Source organism: Cyanistes caeruleus, chromosome 15, assembly GCF_971803275.1.
Source record: "Cyanistes caeruleus chromosome 15, bCyaCae1.hap1.1, whole genome shotgun sequence".
Classification (NCBI taxonomy): Eukaryota; Metazoa; Chordata; class Aves; order Passeriformes; family Paridae; genus Cyanistes; species Cyanistes caeruleus.
In genome coordinates, this window is record NC_141715.1 from 9,212,418 (window position 1) to 9,233,986 (window position 21,569).

The following is a 21,569-nucleotide window of genomic DNA, read 5'->3' on the forward strand; positions in this document are numbered from 1 at the left end:
TAAATCCCAACATTACAAGACTCGTGTCTTAAAACTTATTTCCAAGGAAGTGTCTCATTTTATTGCAACACGAATAGGAGACTCTAAGGTAATATTTACTTTGGTTTACATTTCATAAAAAAAGAAGACTGTAATTTCATGGAGGCTCTAACAGAAATTCCTCTTTCTATCCAAGCGGAAGAAATCATGTTCAGGACCTTTCCCCGAGGGCTCAAGGAAAGCACATTAACATGGCAACTCCCACTTTGCTTTATTTGCAAGTTACCCTTGCAGGAGGATGAGATTGGAATTGAGACAAGCTATAAGTGAACTAACAGGCCAAAGCCTGGGACATTAAGGGGTAGGCAAAGATGCTGAGAGGATAATCCCAAAGATGCAGCTCTCCAGCTGATGAAGATCAGAAAAGCCAGATAATCACTGAGAGAGGTTCTCACCTAGACAGAAGGTACTTTCAGTGGCTGTAAGCACAAGGGTGCAGTGGTTACTCCAGTTCTGCCTGTCACCCTTGCCAGCGCTGACCTTCCCAGCACAGTGTTTTGGGATGCTAGAGGAGGGACTGAGGCCCTTTGAGTGACCTGAAAGGATGAGCAGGAGGCCTGTCCAGAGCAGCAGTGGGAAAAGACACGTGCAGCGAGCCCTGAGCGTGGGGGAAGCAGAGCTGCAGCCTGTTGAAGACACAGGAGCCTCTGGAGCACAGGTGACCCCAGGACCTCTCCACACTGAGGCTGAAGGAGCTCTGGCCAGGTGGGACAGTGCCAGTGCCACAGCCAGGCCGGTGCCCAGCTCTGCCCTGCTCCTGCCTTGGGACACTCGGACGCTCGGACAGGTGAGTGGCTCCTGGCCCTTCCCGGCTCTCGGCTGTCTCCTGGCAAGGCCCGGTGCTGCTCCAGGGGCCTTGCTGCTGCCCTTCCCTCAGCGCCTGTGCAGCAGCCTGAGCTCTGGCAGGGGGAGCTGGCTCTGGCCCCTCGCTGGGCTGCCAATGGACCTCCTCTTCCTGGCCCGAGGGGCCACCAGAGAGTGAGCCAGGCTGCTGCCAGCTCTGTCTGTGGGGAACCAGGGACCCAGCCTGGAGCCCAGGCCCAGGTCAGAGCTGCTCTCTGCTGCACACCAGCCCTCCTGGATTTCCTACGGGCAGGCTGCCCTTACTTACTAATTTTCTTAATTTTTTGTGGCCTCATTGATAACATAGTCATAACTCCAGAGTCAGCCACCAGCTGCTGCCTATTCCCACGGTATAACCTGCCCCTTCACTGTCTTTCCTTAAATGTAATATCTGGTGCATTTATGTCTGGTACTTTCTCTTGTTTCTGCAATTGAAATTTTATCTGTTCATGGAGTGCCCGAAATTCTGCAGAGACGCTTGGCCTGAATACTCATTTCATTGCTGAAAGCCAATACTGCTTTAACAGATGCAGTAAAATTGTGAGAATCTAAAGTTCACTTTTCTGCTTTAACTGCCCCAGATGAAAGAAGTCCACTCCACACAGCTGAATGCCTCTCTTGCGTGCTGGCACATGAGGTTTAAAGGTGTTCTGGTAGTTTTCAGTCCTCTGTGTTGCCAGAATACTTTTGTCCAGATCCTCAGCTGGAGGAGATGGATGCAGCTATGCTGCAGCCAGCAGAGCTATGCTGATTTATACTCCCAGGCACATTTTCTTGTGTGTAGATATCCTTAGAAAGTAATCACCAGGCTCCCTCAAGCTGATTCCTTATGACTTGCAACTGCAGTTTCAAAGTAGTGCTATTCCTGAAGCCTGAGTACCCCTCCCACTCTGTGTAGGAATCTGTCCAAGGCATGAAGGAATCTGGACCCACACCAGTGGCAAATTCCCAGCCTCTACACAAATTATCCTTCATCCTTAGACATGCTTGATTGTATAATTATTGTATTGCCTTGCACAATTTCAAACAACATTTCATGACACAAAAACCTCCAGATCAAGCTGTCAAATTATTTGCATTGCAATAATTTAAAAAATACAAAATCTGTCATTTCTTCACCTCAGGGAAATAAAACCAGAACGAGCCAAAGTTTTAGCACTGCACACCATGTCTATACCCCACGTCTTTAGATTCTCTTTCAATATAATTTCTGCTGTGTGAGTTAGAGCAGTGCAGACCAGTTCCCTTCTGTGTTTGCAGCAGTCAAACACCCCATGGAGATGTTAGGCTCTGTTTAGTGTACAGAACTCACAGCCCTGAGTTACAGGGCTATCTCCATCCACCAGTACAGCCCCTCTGCTCTCTGCCGACCTTGCAGGTTTGTCACCATTTGAAAACAATTATTTTCTCCTGATTCAGCATTTTTGACTCCTACCCAACTCCTTGCAGGCACTTTGGGATTTATAGTTAGAGCTCCTCAAAGGAACAGTTATCTTGAAAGTTGAAATTATATCCAAAAGGCTAAAACATATCTTTCAGCTGAGTGTGGTTTTCCCTGCCAGAATTGCTTCATATGGATCTAGCCAATTCATTTTCCTTCAATTTAGGGGTTACAGGAATACCTAAGGGCTGGGGCAGAGGGAAGATTGGACTGTCTCTTATCACCAGGGACTTGACAATAGCACTACAATTTACTTCCCTTCTGAGATGCTCTGCGTAGCGGACAAATGTGAATCAGACCTTCTGACTGAATAATTTTGTATGAAGAAATAATGTAAAATAAAGTAATTTAGCTGGTAAATAAAGGTGATAAATGTTTTTAATGCTCACAAGAGAAGGAGAGAGGAAGATCCAAGAATTACGACCAGACCCAGGTACCACTGAAGCCTTTAGTTCCCAAAGAGGGAGACACTAAAACACAAAAATCCCATCCCTGGCAGCCTGTATCCCACCATGCACCATGAGGCTGCTTTGCCAATGGGAACACAGGTAATGGGGGCTCAGCATAAAATTACCTCAGCTGTACCTGTCCTCCAGACTGTAATCAGGATCTTGACATTCCTGCATGCTGTATGGTTTTAAAAATGATTGTGTGTAGTCCAATGGACATCTGTATCTCAGCTTTCCTGGCTGGTGTTTTGCTGTAGGGAAGCCCAAGCAAGCCTCTGATTTTGAGCAGGGGGAACTGTTTGTGTAGCAAAAGTGAGATTCCAGACTTGGAATTGATGCCATTTCCATAGCCAAGACTTTCCAGGCCTTGGTTTCAAAGGTGACTATTTGATAGATAAAAATAGAAATAAAATTATGTCAGTGTTTGTCTTGAAGTCACCTCTTACTCAGTGTAGTCAAGACATCTTTGAATCACTCCTCACAAACACATTAGCAAAAACTACCAAAAAATAAAATTAAAAAAAAAATTCAAAAAAATAAATTCATGTTTCTGGTGTACAGAACTTCTTTCCTGGGGTAAGGCCTCTAGCACCTCATGCTGTTCTCAGTTTTTATAGCTGTGGAAGGAAAGATGTTAAGCAAGACTTGGAATCTGTGCTTTGATCACTAGTTATGTCATACAGTAGAATATGCCAAATGGAACTTTCTACAGTCTTTTTAGAAACACCCTTGCACAGATCCCAGGAAGACCTGGACCTCAGCCTGGCACATTGCTGACTTGCTGATTTCTGACGTTAAAAAATAAAAAGAAGCAATGCCTCTAGCAGCACTTTTGGATGTTTTTGAGACCCAGACTTGTCCGCAGGTTGTTCATGGTGCAGTCAGCTGGATGACCTTGGTCAGGACTCCCAGTAAAGCTCCTCCTCACATTTCTGCCCCCTGTTATGACACACTCATTTAGCAGGAAACAAATATTTCAGTCATCCTCCAAGTCTGGTTTCTGCAGTTGCAATATCTTCTGAAGTGTTGGCTTTCTCTTGCTTGTTAATAAAATGTGCAGGTGACTGTGGTAAAAGGAAGTGAACCCACACACCTTTTCATTTGCACATTTCCACAGCCAGTGAAATTTCAGCAATTTTTGGTAATGACTTTAGCACAAAACAGATGAACTGAATGGTCAGTGTGATTTGGGTCATTATGACAGTGAGGGTCATGCATGGTCTGGAATGGAAATTGTACTTGACCAAAGAGGGTAACAAGAAACAGCATAAATGAAATAAATTAGTATCCACACTGGGTTTAAAAATTAGCCTTTTCTCTCTCCATTAACAAAAATATAACATCCTTGTAGCTGTTACAGAAAAAACCTTATTCCAAGCTCACCTTTAAATAGGTATTTAACAATCTATATTACATTATAACAGGTGGCCATGAGGAGGAAAGCTGGGACTACTGAACTATAACCTTCATGCTGCTCTATAGCTGTCAGGAGAACATTATCTGGGAAAACACTCAGGAAAATTGATCAGAGACAGGAGCTGGTATAATTTGACACCTCTGTCTTCTGCAGGACACTTAGACTTTCCCAAGCAGGTAAAAATAAAAAGCATATCAAATTGAGTTGAACCTGTTTTACAAAAAAAAAATCCTACTCATATTTGGCCATACTTCATCCGGGGGAATAATAGGATGGGAATAATTCCTGTCATTCCTTCTGGTTATTTCTCGACACATCAATGCCTGAATTATCTCCCTGGAAAGCATTCTTCACAGAGAATGCCATCCTGCCAGGACCCAGCTTTGACTTATGCCAGTGCTACCTGCATGAACTGTGCAAGTGTCTGCAGTTCATTGGGACTCCCTTCCCATCTGAGAGATCATAATGAAAAACTGTTAGTAAATTCTGTTTATAAATGGTTAAATCTGTTTCCTTAAAGAAAAATGAAACCACAAGCAGGATAAGAGGGTCAGAGGAAAATTCCTAACCCTGGAATCCAATGTACTTTAGAATAAAATACCATAAATTTGCTTAGTGAGTGACAGCAGCACTTGGTAGGAATCCAGTTGTAGCCCATCATTTATGAGAGCTGTGCTTTGCCTCACATCTTTATCAGACCGATTTCTTTGCAGAGTTTGGCTACATCATTATTTGAAAAGTTCCCATAAAAATGCAAAGTTTGTTCTTACCTGCCTTTGCCCTCCTTGCAGTCCCTTGGTTTGCACTGGATTCCTGACACTCTTGCCCCTTGCAGACCAGAGCTCCATTAGTACAAGTTTTAGGTGATATTCAGATTGCTTTCGACACCCAGAGTGCTTAATTCTTCAGGCTGTCTGGAATATATTGGCATCAGTGGTGAATAATCCCTCCCAAGTCATCACATCAGGCCTGTTTTAGTAAATCTTTCCACTTATTAAGAACAAATTTAAACCATCTAAATATGCTTATATAAGGAGTCCTTTAAAAATAGTTCATAAATTTAGGAGCCAGCATACACTGAAAAAATACAATAAAAAAGAAAAAAGTCAGTGACATATTTTAGCCCAGTTTAAACTCAGCTGAATCCTCCCATCTTTCACAAAGCAAACAGGAGGTTTTGCATAAAAGCAGCCAGCAAAGTCCTGCTGGTGTTAAGACGCTCTTTCTGAAATGCACGACAGCACTTCATCTGCTTCATGAGCCCAGGGCCGAGCTGGTATCCACATTCCTGCACAGGCAGCCAGGATTTAGAGAGGCACATGTACAGACCAGTGACTCCCCAACTCTGAGGGAGTGGAGAGGATGTCCCCTGGACCCAGCTGAGCACTCAAGCTTCTAGCATGAATCTTTGGGAGAAAGAAGTCAGGGGAGCAGTTGCTCACAACAACCTGCAGGCTGTTCATGGCAGCAGCGGGAAGCAGCACTCTGTGTGCCAAGCAGCCAAGCACTGGGGCCAGGATACTGTAATGTTGGCTAGGAGAAATCAGCAACACTCAGGAGAGTAACTCAGATCTTGGTTGGAGCTGTATTTCACTGAAAGCCAGACTTCCTGCAGAAGCGTCCCTCTCTGCATCCTGCTCAGCCTCGTACCCTCGCAAACACAGCAGCCACTGCCTGGCCAGGGGACCTTATCACGAGTCATAGGATGGTTTGTGCAGGAAGAGACCTTAATGCTCATCTCATCCCAGCCCCCTCCCATGGGTAAGGACACCTTCCACTATCCCAGCTTGCTCCAAGCCACATCCAACCTCGCCTTGAACCCTTCCAGCGGTGAGGCATCCACAGCTTCTCTGGACAACCTTCTCCTTGCCCTCCCTTCTGACACAAGGCACTGCCCTTTGACTGCTGCTGAGAGCTATCCTCATTTGTGGGTGTGCAAGAGGAGGTGCAGGTCCAGCCCCAGGTATATCATTCTTTGCCCTGGGCATGTGCTTGAAAATGGCAGTGGTTTGGTCAGTGTGTTCTTAAATCGATGGTCTTATTAAAAAAAACCAGACTGCCAGTGGATGGAGAATTCATTGGTATTGCAGGACTGTCTTTTAAAGATGCTCCCCAGGGCTGACTTGAAGCTTCTGCTTGACAGGTGTATGTAACGTTCCAGGATCCAGGGAGAAATCCTGTCTTGTCAATTCAGCTGAAATGAGGCAACGAAGAAAAAGGACAGAGTCGGCAGGTTCATGTGTGGGTTAATTTACAGCATCTCTAAGTGTCTGCCAGTTCAGTACTTGGAAATCCTGTCACATTCCATGAGATTGTATGAATTATAAATTCCCACTAATGGTCTCACACATATGGATGTTTCAGTAGTTGTTCCTTATTTTTGCTTTTCTATGTAACCAAAAAGACAAAAGGAGTTGCAGCACATTCCAGGGTGATGCATTACCTGATTGTGACAGAGTTGTATTTATCATTCAGGAAGGTAATCTTCTACACTTGCAATATAAGTAAATATAAAGCATTTAGCTCTGATTTTTATTCAGGCAGATTTATGACTTAGATAAACCCCACTTCCAAAGGTACAACCAATATTTAGGCAAGTCTAAGCAAAATCTTATTTTAATAAAGATATAGTTTGGGGTCTGAAAAGGTTTTGTCTTTTTGCATCAAAATGTATAAACAGCAACTATATGCCTCACAGCATTTCTACTGAAAGCAAGCATGATTATGCTACCAAAAGGTCCAATCAAAGCAGAAAGATGTGCTTGTACAGCACAGAAAATGTACTGAGATACCCAGAGAAGATTATGTTATCTTGCTGCCACACTTGCCTTTAGGTTTAAAAATAGAAATTCTGTTGCAGGGCACTGGGATTCCATCTCTGATTTTCAGCTGGAACCTTCTGATGGAAAGAAAATCAGGACAGATGTCTCCCCTAATGGACAGTGGGGAATGGCGTTAAACTGACAGAGGGCAGGTTAGATTAGATATTAGGAAGATATCCTTCCCTGTGAGGTGGTGAAACAGTGGCACAGGTTTCCCAGGGAAGCTGTGGATGCCCCATCCCTGGAAATGTTCAAGGCCAGGTTGGACGGGACTTGGAGCAATTTCAGTGACTTATGTATTTGGGGCAAGGGAGGTTAATATTTTAATCACTAGTTTCCTTCAAAAATATCCTCCACAACTATTTGATTACATGTTAAAATATTCCCCAACTTTTCTATATTCCCATAACCCTAGATGCTCTGTATTAATTACATTTGAAAAGCTATCCGCACACAAGCTTCTGGTACCATGGCTTGTCTGGAACCCAGCCACAGCCCCAGCAACACACGTCAAACTCAGTACATTTATTGTTGCTGCATGTGATCTTCTGGTTCTGCAGTGCAAGGGAGGGATGTGACACAATAAAGCCAGTTTCTATTTCTTTCCTGGAGGTACGTCCCTCTACTTCATTTCCTCCTGCCAGCCCCAGCCTCCACAAGGCTGTCGTAAGGGAGCACAACTCAGGAAATCTTTCCCATGCTGACTTCAGTATCCATTTCTTTGTAAAGCCCCTCTTGCTGTGACTGCATCAGTAAGCTGTGATAACAGCTCTGCTCTCCAGGGCCACATTAAGCTGCTTCAGGGCAGACTTTTTTATGTCCTCTTTCTCATGCCATTACGCACGGGCTTCGTGTCCAAGAAAATCATCTGTCACTTCCAGTTCCTGCAGCATTATTCTGACAAAAATCAGTCACTATGGAAGTCCTTGATGTCAGAGGTTTCATGAAAGCAAAGTAATAAATATTGCAGCAGTCAGCTTGTCTTCAGAGTCCTGGTGGTTTTGCCAGAAATCTCACTAACTCCTTCAACACTGATTTGTCAAAAGAATTTTGTTTGTTGGAGTTTCTCTGTTCTTCCACTGCTTTTACTTTTTTTTCCCCCTTTCTCCGTTTTCCTTTTATTTTCTTCCCAAGGAAATGGGGGCAAACACAAGTGAGATATTGTACCATGTTGATCACTCCCCCATCTGCAAATGGTTTCATTCCTCTGACAATTTCACATGCAACCTTATAAAACGACCTGGCTCACTTAAGCTGAGAACTTCAAAGATGTACAAAGCTGTGTTGGACCAGTCTGTGCTGGTGGAGCAGTTGATAAGAGGCTGTGTTTGATTTCTGTGAGAATCTCTCTGTATCAAATGGCTAACAGGTGAGAAAACATTTCTTCCAGCTGTAGAGCTCAATTCTTCTTCAAAATGATGGCAGAGAAAAAATCAGTGGCCAAGGAGGCTAAGTAGCCTTACAAGCAAGGAACCTCTGAATTTCCCTCTCCATTCTGCAGAGAAGGCCATGAAAGGTTGGACTTGATGATCTTGGAGCTCATCAAGAAACTTCTGTCATCCTTGCAAATGTTTCAATTTGATTTAGTATTGTCTTTTTCTCCTGTTAATAATTTCTCTGTGCCAGCAGTTTTGTCAAGTGCATAGTGCCCATCTTTCCCCACATCCTTTTTTCCTTTGGCTGGGGCACTGGACAGCCCTGGGGTGAAGCAGCAATGTCTGGCTGGCCCTGCCTGTCCTTCCACAGCTCCATGCCACTGATTCTAACCAGCTCTGCCATGCACTCACCCCTCCCAGCTCCCATTAAAAATTCCCAGGCTTTGTGGGCACTCAGAACTTGCAGCCCTGTGCTTGGTCTGTCCTGCTGCCCTGGAGTCCATGGTTCTATACAAAGCCTTTGTACCTTACAGAGGGCAAATGAAAATGAATATTTTTTTGCCTCCTAAAGGCACCTTTCTGAATGTTCCTGTGGCTGTTTTCTTTACATGAACATTTTTCTATTTCCATCTGTTAGACAAGGTCATGACACTGCATTTTGCCCTGTGGAAATTTTAAACAAAAATAAAGCTATTTTTATTTAGATTTCCAGCTTCTCTGAATATCAAGGGAAAGTGAATTAGCCCCATTTCTTTCAAAATGGCTTTTTAATAAAAACATTCATGTTTTTCCTAATACTTAAAACATGGGTTTCTGTTCTCTTGAACATTCCTTGTTTTTCTTTTAAGTAGTTTTGATGAAAATGACTTTAGTTCTCTTTTACTAGAAAGCTTGCATGTAACAAGGCAGAACATTGCCTTGAAATGAAGAAAACATATCTCTGATTTTAATCTTTTTATGAAAAGCCTGACTTTCCTCCCCATCTCATTGCTCATATTTTAAAAAATGACTATCAAATAGAGAGCAGAAAATCTTGAGTACTTCTCTTTGGCTCTGTGTTCAAATTGAAGGTTTTTAAAATTCTTCTTGGCTGTTCACAAGCCCAGAGGATTTCTTTTGATTTTTTAAGCTTCTCTAGAAAGTGCAGCCTTTTCTCTGGGGACAAGTCCTAAAAGGAACAAATCAGAGATGAGGAATTTTAGTAGTCAGTTCACTCTCTGTCTCATTCCTTTGTCTCTCTCCTGTCAAGCCACTTTGATTCTGCATCCCCCACATATCTCAGCCTTCTGAGGCATTTATAAATTATAGAAGTATTTATTATTGTGGGGAAAATATGATCATTCACTGAACTCGTGGTGAACTTTGCACACATGCTCACTCCTTCAGTCCTGAGATTTTTTTCATAGCAAGCAGCCCCCTTTGGTTTAGGTCTGCAGGCTGAGAGCTTGGCAGGTGAGCTGAGGATCATTCTGCAGAACCCAGAGCAAGAGCAAAATGAAAAAATGATCACTGTACCTACTCTTTTCCAAAATGAACCTGCAACTTTCCTTCATGTTTCTCCAGTTTGCCATATAAATACAGCAAACACCATGTTGGTGTGGGAAAAATTTACCCAGAGTCCCACACAGCTTTATGGAGAAATTTTTGTGAGATTTTCAGGTTTATGTTGCTAAAATATAAATGTGTGTGAGGGTAGTGATGCCTTGGGAGGCTACCTAGGGCAGAGGCTAGGCAATGTTAAAGGAATAAAGGAGATATTTATTAAAGGGCCTTGAAAGAATACACCCCAGCAGTACAAGAGCCCAGCTGAGGCTACACAAAGGATGGACAACAGGTCACACATTCTCTCATTTTTATAAGTTTTAATCCATTTATATATTGAGGTAATTGTCCAATTACAGTTTCAGGTTATGAAGACCCATTGTCCCAGATTGCTCTCCTCAATTTGCTGTTGTTTATACTTTAGGGGCCTGAAGCTGCAATGGTGTCTTTGGCTCTGGGGCTGGAAAAGGATTGCTTTGTCTGACTCAACTGTGAAGAGAACTTGCTAACACTTTATATGAAGTTCAGAGTTATACACTAACGCGGCGCAGAATCTGGAAAATACGAAACTAAAACTTAAGTCATCAGTGGGACGTGAAAAACTTGTGAATAAAATGAAGCTGTGGTTTCCACTCTTTCAGATAGTATTGAAGGAATAAGTTGGTGTGTATTGAACAGGCATCTTGTCATTCCTCCTTTCTTCCAATACCATTAAACTGGACAGTTCAGTAGCAAAGGATTTGGGATATTTGGGTTCACACCTGGATATCCCACCTGGGCTATCACCTGGGAGATTGATAATTCTTAATCAGTGGGATCTGTTCCACTGCTGACTGTGCAGATACATGACTATGTCACATTTTCTCTCATACCCTTCCTTGATTCTAAAAAGAACAAAGCTCTCAGCATGTGCAGTTCCATTGCTGCAAAGACACTTCTCAGCACAGACACTCTGGATTTGAGCTCAAGCCCCCGGAGAAGGCCACTTAATCCCCAAAAACACCTTCAGTAGCCCCCTTAAAGACTCCTCACTTACTGTGTCTTCTGTGATATCTTCCATTAACACTACCAGGGACCCAAACTCTGCCTGCTCACTAAGAGATCTGTTCTCCACCAGGCCAGAAAATGAATGCATTTAATAAGGATTAACCCCAGCTGGCACTAGGGAGCAATAAATATCATAGCAGCAGCATTGTAACGCTGCAGTTATCATTGTGTCAGCATTTCTGTTATAAACCAGGGGTTGCAGTGGATTAGAACTCAGCCATAAAATTTTCTCCAGGCTGAAACTTGGCATAAAAAAGAAATATCAGTCTATGATATTTTTTCTTAACCTTTCAAAAAAAATATTTTCAGTCTATTTTAAGTTGTAAAAGGAAAGAATATAAGACTCTTCCCAAATTCTTTAAATCATCATCCAGGTCTCTGGGGAATGAAGAAAGACTCTGGCTGTGGCTGCTTTTATGGGTGAGTTTTCAATGGGGTATCAGAAGTTCAGGGATTAAAGATGTTTTTTGGTATTTCTTGAAAGTCAAAAGCTTTGTCACATTATATTAAAGAGCTCAGTTCTTTAGCAATGGGGCTTTGCAAATATTTCTTGCTCCCCTTTTTGTTCCAAGAAGTGAATAATCTGAAACTACCAGGACCTCCAAACCACACTGAGTACCCAGGCCAAGCCCCAGGTTAGGGGTCCCACTGTGTTCCCTCCTTGTGCCAGGCTGGAGTGGCTCAGGGGACAGACTGGGGAGGCTGCAATCAGGGTTGTTCAGATTTTATTCTCAGCTGAAACTCGAGGTTTTTATCAGAATTAATTCCCTGTCAGAAACCAGCTGCACGGCTGAGGGGACTGCCATGAGAGGAGGACATCCCAATGCCGGTGGTGTTGGGAGGAGCAGGCACAGAGAGGTGCAGTGGGATGCCTGCCGTGACTCTGAGCCGCTTCCCAGAGCAGCATCCATCCCCTGCTCCTCACTCCCCACTGTCGGCAGCACAGCGTGGGGCTCCTGGGTCTGCACAAGCTGCTGTTTGCAGAGAAGCATGGTTTACCCTGAAGTGTACAAGCACACACTGCCAGAAAGGTCACCACTGTTTTGTGTAGACCTCAAGAGAAGAACATGAATTAATTTGTTCCCCCCAAATAACATTTTATTTTAGAAACAGGAGAGCTGTTTTGTTTTTTTTTCTTGTGCAGTCTGAGGTATAATATTGAGTTCCAGTTTCCCTTAAGAGCTGAACTTCATCCTCCTACTAGGATGGTTTTATTTTAGTTACCAAATATTTGAGGTTAAAGTGAATAGTTCATCTTTAATGGGATTATCTCTTTCAATGTTTGCTTTCATTACAGTTTGAATTGCTCTGAGCATGAGAATCTAACCTCACCAAAAGCATATTTTTGTAATTTGATACAAACTAAATTTAACCTTTGACTCTCATCTATAAAGACGTTACTTTTTTCCACTGAAAAGCAGAATGTTAGATTAAAGATCTGCCCGTTTCAATTTCCAGGTTGCTAGCCTTCCTGTGATTGGGTCCTGCGCTGTGGAAAGCTGTGGATTCAGTGAAGGTATTTAATGTTAGCAGTAACGCTTCAGATGCTACTTTTAATGGCTAGCTTTAAGTTCTTTACTGATTTTTTACATAGGCAATAATTTCCCTGACCTGCACTGTACAATACAGGAGAACACTTTGGACAGAGATATTTAAAATAAAATCTTCCCTTTGAGTCACTTTACCATGTCGTCATTGCTCTTTTGTTAAACAAATAAATTTTATCCAAGTGCTTTGCAATATTAGGCTGTGCTTAGGAAAACTAGATATATGTTCCCTCTCCTGAGGGCTTACTTTAAATGGGATACAGAGAGGGAAACAGTGTCTCTGTATTATTCTATATATTTCCTCCAGTAAATCATCAGGAAAAGTGGAGAGGACTGGCTTCTTTTTAGGAAAAAACTATATCCTTGTTCTCTGCTGCAAGAAACCTTCTGAATATGTGGAGTTTTACTTCTGCTTTTATAAGATGAAGTGCTGAAACTTTCACTGACAAAGCTTTTCAGATATTTGTCAGGAATTTAAGGGTGGGTTCTTTAGAAAGAGCAATTAAGTGTGAGTGAAAAATTATGATGTCTCCAGTCCTGGAGGACAGATCCAAAGTGGATCAGCTGTCAGACTCCTGGGGAAGGAATGGTGCTTCCTTGCCTCTCTGCAGTAATGAAGTAAAGGGGGAAATGGCTCAGTGCATACATCAGGACACAGAGGAATGTGGGTGCACACATTTATTTATTTACCCAGGAAAATACACTATGAATCCTACAAAATCCTTTCACTTGATACATTTCCTATGACTCTGGTTTTTACACTTCAAAAAAAAGTCCTTGTGTTCATACACTTAAGTTGCATAGGGAAGATTGATTTGGATACAAAATTTATACTGTTAAATCTGTCCAATCTGTGCAGGAAAACAAAAGAGGAAAAAAATCCAAAACAAAATAAAAAAGAAACCCACCTTTATTTTAGCTCTGCAGTCATCAGAGAAGAATACTGCAGCTAAAATTCCAATTTCAGATTGAACACATACTGCACTAATAAATGGTCAGCTTAGAAGCATTTCCTGTTTATACGCTGTGTTAATAAGCATCCATCACCCGTGTCACATATACGGGATACCAAATTCAAATGTCAAACAAAATGTAAGAGGTCACACATTTTCCTTTGCTAACTAAAAGTGTAATTCATAAATATTATTGCTACCAAACTCTCCATCTACAGCACTTGTTTAGAAATATGCACATGTAATATAAATTGTGATTAAGTTAAATGGGTATATTATTTCCTGTATTAAGGGCGAGCAGCAGCATGAATTATGTTTTACTCAATAGGCATTTCAATAAAAACCTACAGCCTAAAAAGCTGCTATCATGCAGTTCAGCTGCACAGACTAACATGAGAAGGGACTTATGATCCACCACTGATATTTCAGCTGTTTCTCTGTCTGTTATTTATGCTGATGCAGAGAAAACACATTTTCTTAGCTCAAAAACCCTTCCCATTTTTTGCTATAAAAATTAACCTTGTTTGGTCGTAGGCTGTTTCTACATGCAGAATAAATAATATAAATATAATCAGCTAATGTCAGTCTTTTCATTTTTTACTGACTTAAGAAATGTAGGTCTAGAGGAAATCACTCTGTGAAAATAATCAGCCAGTCCCATGTTTTGAAATTACTTGTTTTTATTTGTAGAAATAACTCAAGGGACAAAATAATGGAGAAGATTTAGAAAGTACTTAAACAGATTTTTGAAAATGGAAAATGTACTTTAAAAGTCACGTATTCACTAGATTTTCTAGACTTTTTGGCTAGCCTGTGGTGTCTCTTTTTTCTTGATATTGAATTTTCAGTTAATTTGAAGCATTTTAGGACCTGATTCAGAATTCTCTGGGGTCATTTTAAAGACTTGCAAAGCTCTAAGTGGAATAGATTTAAATTAATTTGAAGAAAAACCGGAAACCCTGATACTATGAATGATATTGTTACTGTGACATTCCCCCTTCAGGCTCAATGAAAGATCTTGCTCACAAAGACACAAAATAAAGATATTTAAATTGAATTAAAAATATACAAGTTCCCCCACATTTACATAAAAAACTACTAGAATTCCTTAGCTTTCTGCATGCAATTAAGGAATAGGAACAAAGGTACATTTTGCTTGGATTTTGTGTAAAGAGTCATTCCCACCAAGGAGCTGCAAGAGCCCCAGATAAGCAGACCCAGTTACTGCTTGTCTTGAAGCACTGCATACAAAATGCGGTTGCAAATACTGTCAAATCAAAGGCTTTTGAGGCAAATAAGAATGCCACACATTCCCAAGTTATCTACTCTTTTTTTTTTAAGCTTTGGGTAAAAAAAAAAAAAAAGGAGGTTTACCAAGTCACTGGAGTCTGGTGTTCTTTTAAAAGCTTGTAAAATGGGAGTCTGAATATTTTCTTTTATTAGGAGAACCATAGTGCACAGCAAACACAAAGAAGATTACTAAAAAGGAAAGGGTGCTAAGACCTTTAAGATTCTCAGAAACGAAAATAAGTTCCATATTCTGAAAATCCTAGGAAAACAGCCATATAGGAGCACTGAATTATATTTCAGAGTTTTTTACTGTAATGTAAAATCTTTGATGTGTCCCTGTTTATAAAGTGAAGGAGACACCAAGGCAGATACTATCAAAAAGGAAAAATGTCATTCCATTTAAGTATTCCAGTAATGGAAAGAGAGTCTTATTCATTAAATTTCAGCACTAATAAATAACTAATTGTATAAATCTTACCCTCCATGTTTTGGCCGCTGAATATCAGTAGTTAAAAACATAATAGAGTGAAGTTATTATCATAAAGATATATTATTGAGTGATTTCCTTGAAAATAGCCAACAAATACAAAAGAATTCCAAAATCAGTTTATAAATCGCTGTGTAGAGCTTGTTTTGCTGTGGGGTTATATTCTTTAGCTTTTTCATATTCCTGAAAACTTCCCGGCAGGAATTCCCAGGAGATGTGTCTGTTTTTACACCATACCACATGTGAGCCTGTATTGTCTTTCCATCCTGCAGTGGGAAGAGAAAGCCCCAGGTGGTCTCTGAGCCTCAGCCTCAGCTCCGAAGGGCGAGGCTGGGCAGCAGCAGCAGGGCTGAAGCTGTAGGGAGGATCTGGAGGAAAAGGGCCATCCAGGAAGGAACCAGCCCACTTGGATCCCAGGGGATCCCTGGAGCTTGTGAACCACACTTCAGCCCACGAGGGAATTCACAGTGACAGAGCTGGAGGAAGAGGAGGGGAGCAGCCACGGCTCTCCTGACTGGATGATGTATGGGAAAGTCCCCAGGCAAAAGCTATCTCGGGGTTTAATAGGGCAGGAGTGGGGTGAAACCCAGGCCCAAGTTAGGAACCCCTGAGTGTTCAAAGGAAAGGTTTTATGAGTAAAGACAATGTCCTTCCCTGAGTGAAGATTAAACCCTTCCCAATCTTCCCTTGCAACAGACAAACAGCTTAATAACAGTCAGCATATTCTCCACAAGGTTTTTAAAAATAACTGAAAGGGTTTGTAGAATTGGTGTCTCTAACTTGAAAAACAGGGACTGATATAAGAACATATTTTCTTTTTTTTCCAAGAGCCCAAAACATTGCAGTTTTTCCCTTCTTCACACAAGTAGCACCATATTCTTGGGAGATACAAATTCTCCTGAAGACAGAGACAATGCAGCAGCATGTCCTTCTGGTCCAAAAGTGCCCTGTGCACGTTCCAGCTGATCCCAGGTGGCTGCTAGATCTTCTACAAAATTTATCCTTTTGTTCTGTGCTTATTGATAAAATCCCTGTCCATTCTTATGTGAAGTTTTTGTACAATTCATGAAATCTGGCCATCTTCTAGGTGTTTTAGGAATATACACTGAGAAGAAGAAGAAGAAGAAGAAGAACAAGAACAAGAACAAGAACAAGTAGTAAGCTTTTTGAAAAGTTAACCAGTGTTGCCACCACAGATTACCAGTACAGTGATGTTTTAATGATACTCCTTTACCATCCTCCACAAGATCAGTGTTAATTAAAATTAAACATCACTAATGTCAATAGGTTGTAAAAGAGCTTTGTGTTGTTTTCATTTCATACACAGAATTTTCTAAAGCACCACTTCTACTGGCAGAGGCAATAGTGCTCAGCTATCAGGTTTCCAATTCTTTTGGATTCCCACCTGTAAAATTTTACAACTAAAAAGAGACAATACAACATCTAGCCACTGATACAGGAACACAGATTTTTAAAGGGCCTGAGGCAAGGATTTGGGATGATACCAGCAGTGAGTTCAGGAAAAAAGGAAATTCACTAAAGAACCAAACACAGGTTAAGGCAGCAGTGATTTTTAACACCTACTACAGTGTGCATTATTTCACCAAAAATTAAATTAAAAACAGTGCATTAACCAGATATACCACACACAATTTCCCCCAATATAATTTGTTTTTCTGTATAGGTGTGTCTACCAGAGACCTCTGTCTCATTGTCCATCTCCCTCAAGGAAGGCAGGCAGTAGACCCTCAATAAAAATCTGATTTGTGCACTAAAGACTCCACATGTGCTGAAAGGTTCAAGATCCAAGGACTAGCAATGGACAAAAACTATCTGGAAAGGGCTGTCCTCTTTGAATCCCTACTACTCTTACTTTGACTGGAAAAATTAAAAAAGCCCACAAATATATAGTTCTTCCTTCTGAGCCTAATACACACCAAAATGTAAATAATGAAGGACTCTGTTTATCACAGTCATTGACTGCTTAAAAAAATGTGTTTAAAAGCAGCCTTCAAAGAGACAGAGCAGATCAGAACAGTCTTGGTGACCCTATGGCCCCACAGGAAAATGTCACCTATTCATCTAACCTTGAAAAAAATGCCACTTGGTCAATGCATTTTCTTACAGTTACAGGTTGCTTAACTTAGAGCATTTTGCCTTTGCTTGCACCATGAAGAGCAGGATATGGGGAATCTATCTGAATTCACAATTAGTGACCTCTTTTAGGACCCAAAGCAAAGAACAGAAGGTGTTGAGCAAGGCTCCAGCAATAAGTAGATAGAGTGGGAAAAATCATTTTCCCTCTGTGAATGAGTGTTTGGCTGTATTATTTCTCACCAGGGCCCCAGAACTGCCCTGTATACTGCTCAGACAAGCTTCTCCAAAGTCATTTAGGTTTATCAATTTTTGTTTTGCTCAAGGTTGTCTATGGAGTGTGTGCCACCTTCACTTGCAGATGATAGTGAAGAAAGGAGTGCCATATGGGGCAAACTACAGTCTCTGGGGTTAAAGGTGATTCATAGGTTACTGCTGGGTACATTTGTGGGAAAGCTGATCAGTCAGTTGAAAATTTGACTTCTGTACTTACAACTGGAGCTCAGTATCCTGCTGTGCCAGGACACAAAGGCTGAGCTAGAGCAAAGCTGGAGAGAGGCCATCTCCAAAAAGGAGCAACTTCTCTCCTTTTCCCAGTAATGCTGTGCTTCCTCCCCTGTGTCAGAGACAAATGATGAATTCTGATGGGAAGAAGGCTGTGGGACACAAATTTCACATTAAAAGCCAAATTATATTTCTTCCTGTTTATAACTGCAGAGCTCTGGCTCAGCAGAGCACCAACTCCTCCCAGGCACTGAACATGTGCACAGCAGAGACCTAAAGCTGTGCTAAGCCCTTTGATGGCAATTGAAACACAAGGGGTAGGTAATGAGAGAAATTTTATCCATCTATGGCCAATTAAGCTAATTTAATACCCCAGCAACTCAGTGTATAATGTTTAGCCCTTTCCAATGCTTGTTTTGTTCCACTAACATTCAATCACTTATTTATCTCTGCTGCCAAAGGGCCACACCTGAGCTCTGGTTTATGGAGCACAGTTGGAAGGGAAGAGCAGCCAGTTTCACTCTTGATTATTACATTTCTGCTTAGTGAGTAGCAGTTTCAACCTGCACAGGTAACTTGGAGGGAAACTGGCACACTGTTCTTCCACCTGTCCAGCTGTATCCCCTACTTTTGTTTGAAGTGACAAGCTTTTCTTGTCACCTGTGTGGACTTCCCATGCACTTCTGGGTTACCTTGCAATATTTCTTTCCAGAAACCAGTGGAGGTTTTCACTTTCTGGCCTGTTTATCGTGCCTGACATTGGGAAGCCTCAATCCTCGTGTGCATGCATTGGCACAGTAAGCCCACCATGTCCCGAACACATCATGTTTACCACTGGTGCAGGCTGTGTCTGCTGCTCCTGAGCTGAAGGTCAGACCATCCCCAAAGCACATTTGGGATTGCTTTGATCTACTCACAGACAATGGACAGAGCTGAAGCTTCAGGGTGGTCAGCAGCCTAACTGGCACAATAACCCAGATGGATTATTAAACATCTGGATATCCCCTCCTAAATTTTTTTTAAAAACGAAAGAATCACCAAGTTGAACTCAGGCAAAATTTCCAAGAGAAGATGGAAAATGTGTCCAGAGAAACACAGATGTTGAACATCTAGGTTGGATGTGGTTTAGATTGGTGGTGCAGAGGTGAGGGCAATTATTATTTTTTTAATAGGAAGACAAGATTGTGAACCAATCTGAACCAGCAGTGGGTTTCATTAATAAATGTAGTTTTCTGTTTTCCAGCCCTGTTTACAGAGGTTCTGAGCACTTATAATTCATATTTAAGGCAAACAGAGCTTCAGATGTTCAGCAATGTTATAGTCATTGAAGCCTATTGTGTCCCTTGAACCCCAAGACACAGCAGCCTTTTAACTGCAACTTCCCATGGCTCATTTCCAGTAAAGAAACATAAACATGTGAGGTCTGCTGACTCTCTCTCCATTTAGACTCTGGGAACTTGATAAATGCAAAACATTTGCTTACCTTATGAAGAGGAAGTCATGCTCTCTATTGCAAAATTTTGATGGCAGAATGAGGGACTCGTTGCAGTAAAGCAAGAAAAATAACGCAAAAAAAACGTGTTTTCAGACAGATTGTGTGGATTATTTTTTATGATTTCTGACTGTTTTGACTTGGCAAAGCAGGAGTCTAACAAAACAAGTGATGAAGGCTCCTGGCATGTGACTTCTCAAACATTTAGCAAGTATTTGTACATTTTATTAAGTCAAGATGACTCATCCATCTTGACTTGCTTACATGTATGTTTTGTGTTCTATGTTATGCAGACCAATAGAAAGTGTTAGTCATTTGTTTTATTACTGCAAGGTTTTATTTCAGCAAAACTATCTAGTTTTGATGCTGTTTATTTTCAGAACAGCTTGGGGTGAATTTTGTACGTCTGCAAAACCACTGGCCTTTCTATCTTTTTTCCTAGGCATAGGAGACATAGCAATGTGAATTAGAATCTCAGTTTTCAGTTTAAAATTAGAAGAATAAGTTGTTTTCCCTTTTATTCAGGGCCTGTTTTCTTGGAAATATAACTCAGAATTACTTTTGTCGAAATTCTTCCACTGCTTTTTGCTCAAGTCCAGGTCTTCTTCAGCCAGGAAAAAAGAAACCTATAACCATAGGTGTTTTGATTTTGGGAAAACTTCCATGGGATGTAAAGCTTAGAGGAGGAAGTGACTATGGCACAGATATTTACTACTACTGTATTTACAGGGAATGTGGACAATTTAATCCTTTTTTTTTTAACTTCAATTTGTCCATCTTACATGAATTTAGTCTCTTTAGATCCGTAACAGCCCCTGGCTGCCCAAAAAACCCAACAACTGCTGGGTTTGCATGAGCCACCTTGAGGTATGAACTCGGTGAAGTCACTTCCAGAGTGCAAATATGAGTTTTCTCAGCTAAAATCATATATAATAATTGTGCCATGCTACTGTGCAACCTTTGGACTGGGGCTGTGTCCTTCCCCACTGTGGCTGCACAAATTTAGTGCTTCCATAACAGTTATAAGTCTTCTGCTTATCTCAAGTGAGATGAGCAGCTTTTTGACCAGAAAAAGGGATCAGCCCCCTCTGAAGATGGCAGCATGATGTGATGAGCTGTTTGTCAGTCTGACAAAGGGGTCAGATTGTGCTGGTGAAAAAATATGAAGTCATACAGGCTACAAGGCAAAAACTTTGGACATGAGTATTTAACATATGACATAAATGTAACTTAGCTTTGCTCATCTAGACAGATACTTGTTTAAGCCAGTTCTGAAATTTCTTTCTGAGGCCAGAAAACCACACAGCTAGACCTCATTAAAAAAAAATAACATAAAAGCTATGCTTTTTTTCTGTGGAAATTGTTATTCCAACTAGAAGAAATTCATGGACAGTGCTTTTCTTCTGCTAAAAACTTCATCTTTTCACTGGAAAAAGGAAAACCTGGGTACTGAAATATATCTCCTGAAAAGTGCAAATTTTATATATTAGTTCCTGCCAACAAATTGCTCTTAATGAAACTTCTGCTTTCATCACACTTTTTTGCAGAATAATCTTGCCTAAGCTTTTATCAGCTCCACACATCACTATTTTATATTTACAAAGTCTATGCTACTTTTGTGTTTACTGTTGTGTAAACGTTTTTGTTATGTTTTCTTCTGGAGACCAACAGCACACCTTCAGGAAAGAGAATAAGGGGAAAATAACTTATCACTAAACACGTCTTTTCCATCAGTAAAAGGGAACAGATGGAATGACATGTGAGAGGTCCTTGAGCTGAAAAATATGTGGTAGATACATAATATACATGTCTTTTAACTCATATATAGGAACACATGGGCACATGTGCATGCACAGATGACACATCAACATTATGTAGACTCTGCAAGGTAAATAAATGCAGATGGAAAAAGATTTATGTTCCATAGCCAAACACATTTAGCAGCATCCAAAAGAGCCCCGAGAAGGACACTGTAGATGTATATTGTATCTGCAATAGCAATCTACCTAATCTATCCTGGGTTTTGGCTGGTGTCTCAGGGTTCTCTAATGTTGCCAATTGTGCAGTAAATCTGCTGGCTCACATTACCAGACATATCAATACCGTTCACAGTACAAACCATTCACGGTACAAATGAGCCATCAGCAAACTGCAAACACCAATGCAGATCATTTCAAAAAAAAAAAAAAAAAAAAAAAAAAAAAAAAAAAAAAAAGACAATAATAA

The 21,569-nt window shown here is 41.1% G+C and overlaps 1 protein-coding gene across 4 annotated transcripts; it reads left to right on the top strand.

The window, feature by feature from the left end:
• Nucleotides 1–315: 315 nt before the first annotated feature.
• On the top strand, nt 316–21,569 carry LOC111935412 (uncharacterized). 4 transcript variants are annotated; one of them, XM_086851252.1, is made up of 4 exons: nt 316–826; nt 12,435–12,492; nt 16,341–16,410; nt 17,674–21,569. In XM_086851252.1, coding segments are annotated over exons 1-4 (372 nt in total). In that variant the 5' UTR covers nt 316–583; the 3' UTR covers nt 17,675–21,569. The 4 variants fall into 4 exon arrangements, 1 of the variants encoding a protein (XP_086707378.1); XR_015276597.1 differs by lacking the exons at nt 316–826; nt 16,341–16,410; nt 17,674–21,569 and adding exons at nt 4,276–4,365; nt 11,351–11,396 and having other exon boundaries at nt 12,435–12,515; XR_015276598.1 differs by lacking the exons at nt 12,435–12,492; nt 16,341–16,410; nt 17,674–21,569 and adding an exon at nt 4,197–4,365 and having other exon boundaries at nt 737–826.

Bases quoted from the DNA above. Each gene is read 5' to 3' on its own strand.
- LOC111935412 (XM_086851252.1), top strand. From the start codon at position 584: ATGAGCAGGAGGCCTGTCCAGAGCAGCAGTGGGAAAAGACACGTGCAG. The intron at 827-12,434 runs GTGAGTGGCTCC...TTCAATTTCCAG, and splicing joins ACACTCGGACGCTCGGACAG to GTTGCTAGCCTTCCTGTGAT. The intron at 12,493-16,340 runs GTATTTAATGTT...GCCATCTTCTAG, and splicing joins AAGCTGTGGATTCAGTGAAG to GTGTTTTAGGAATATACACT.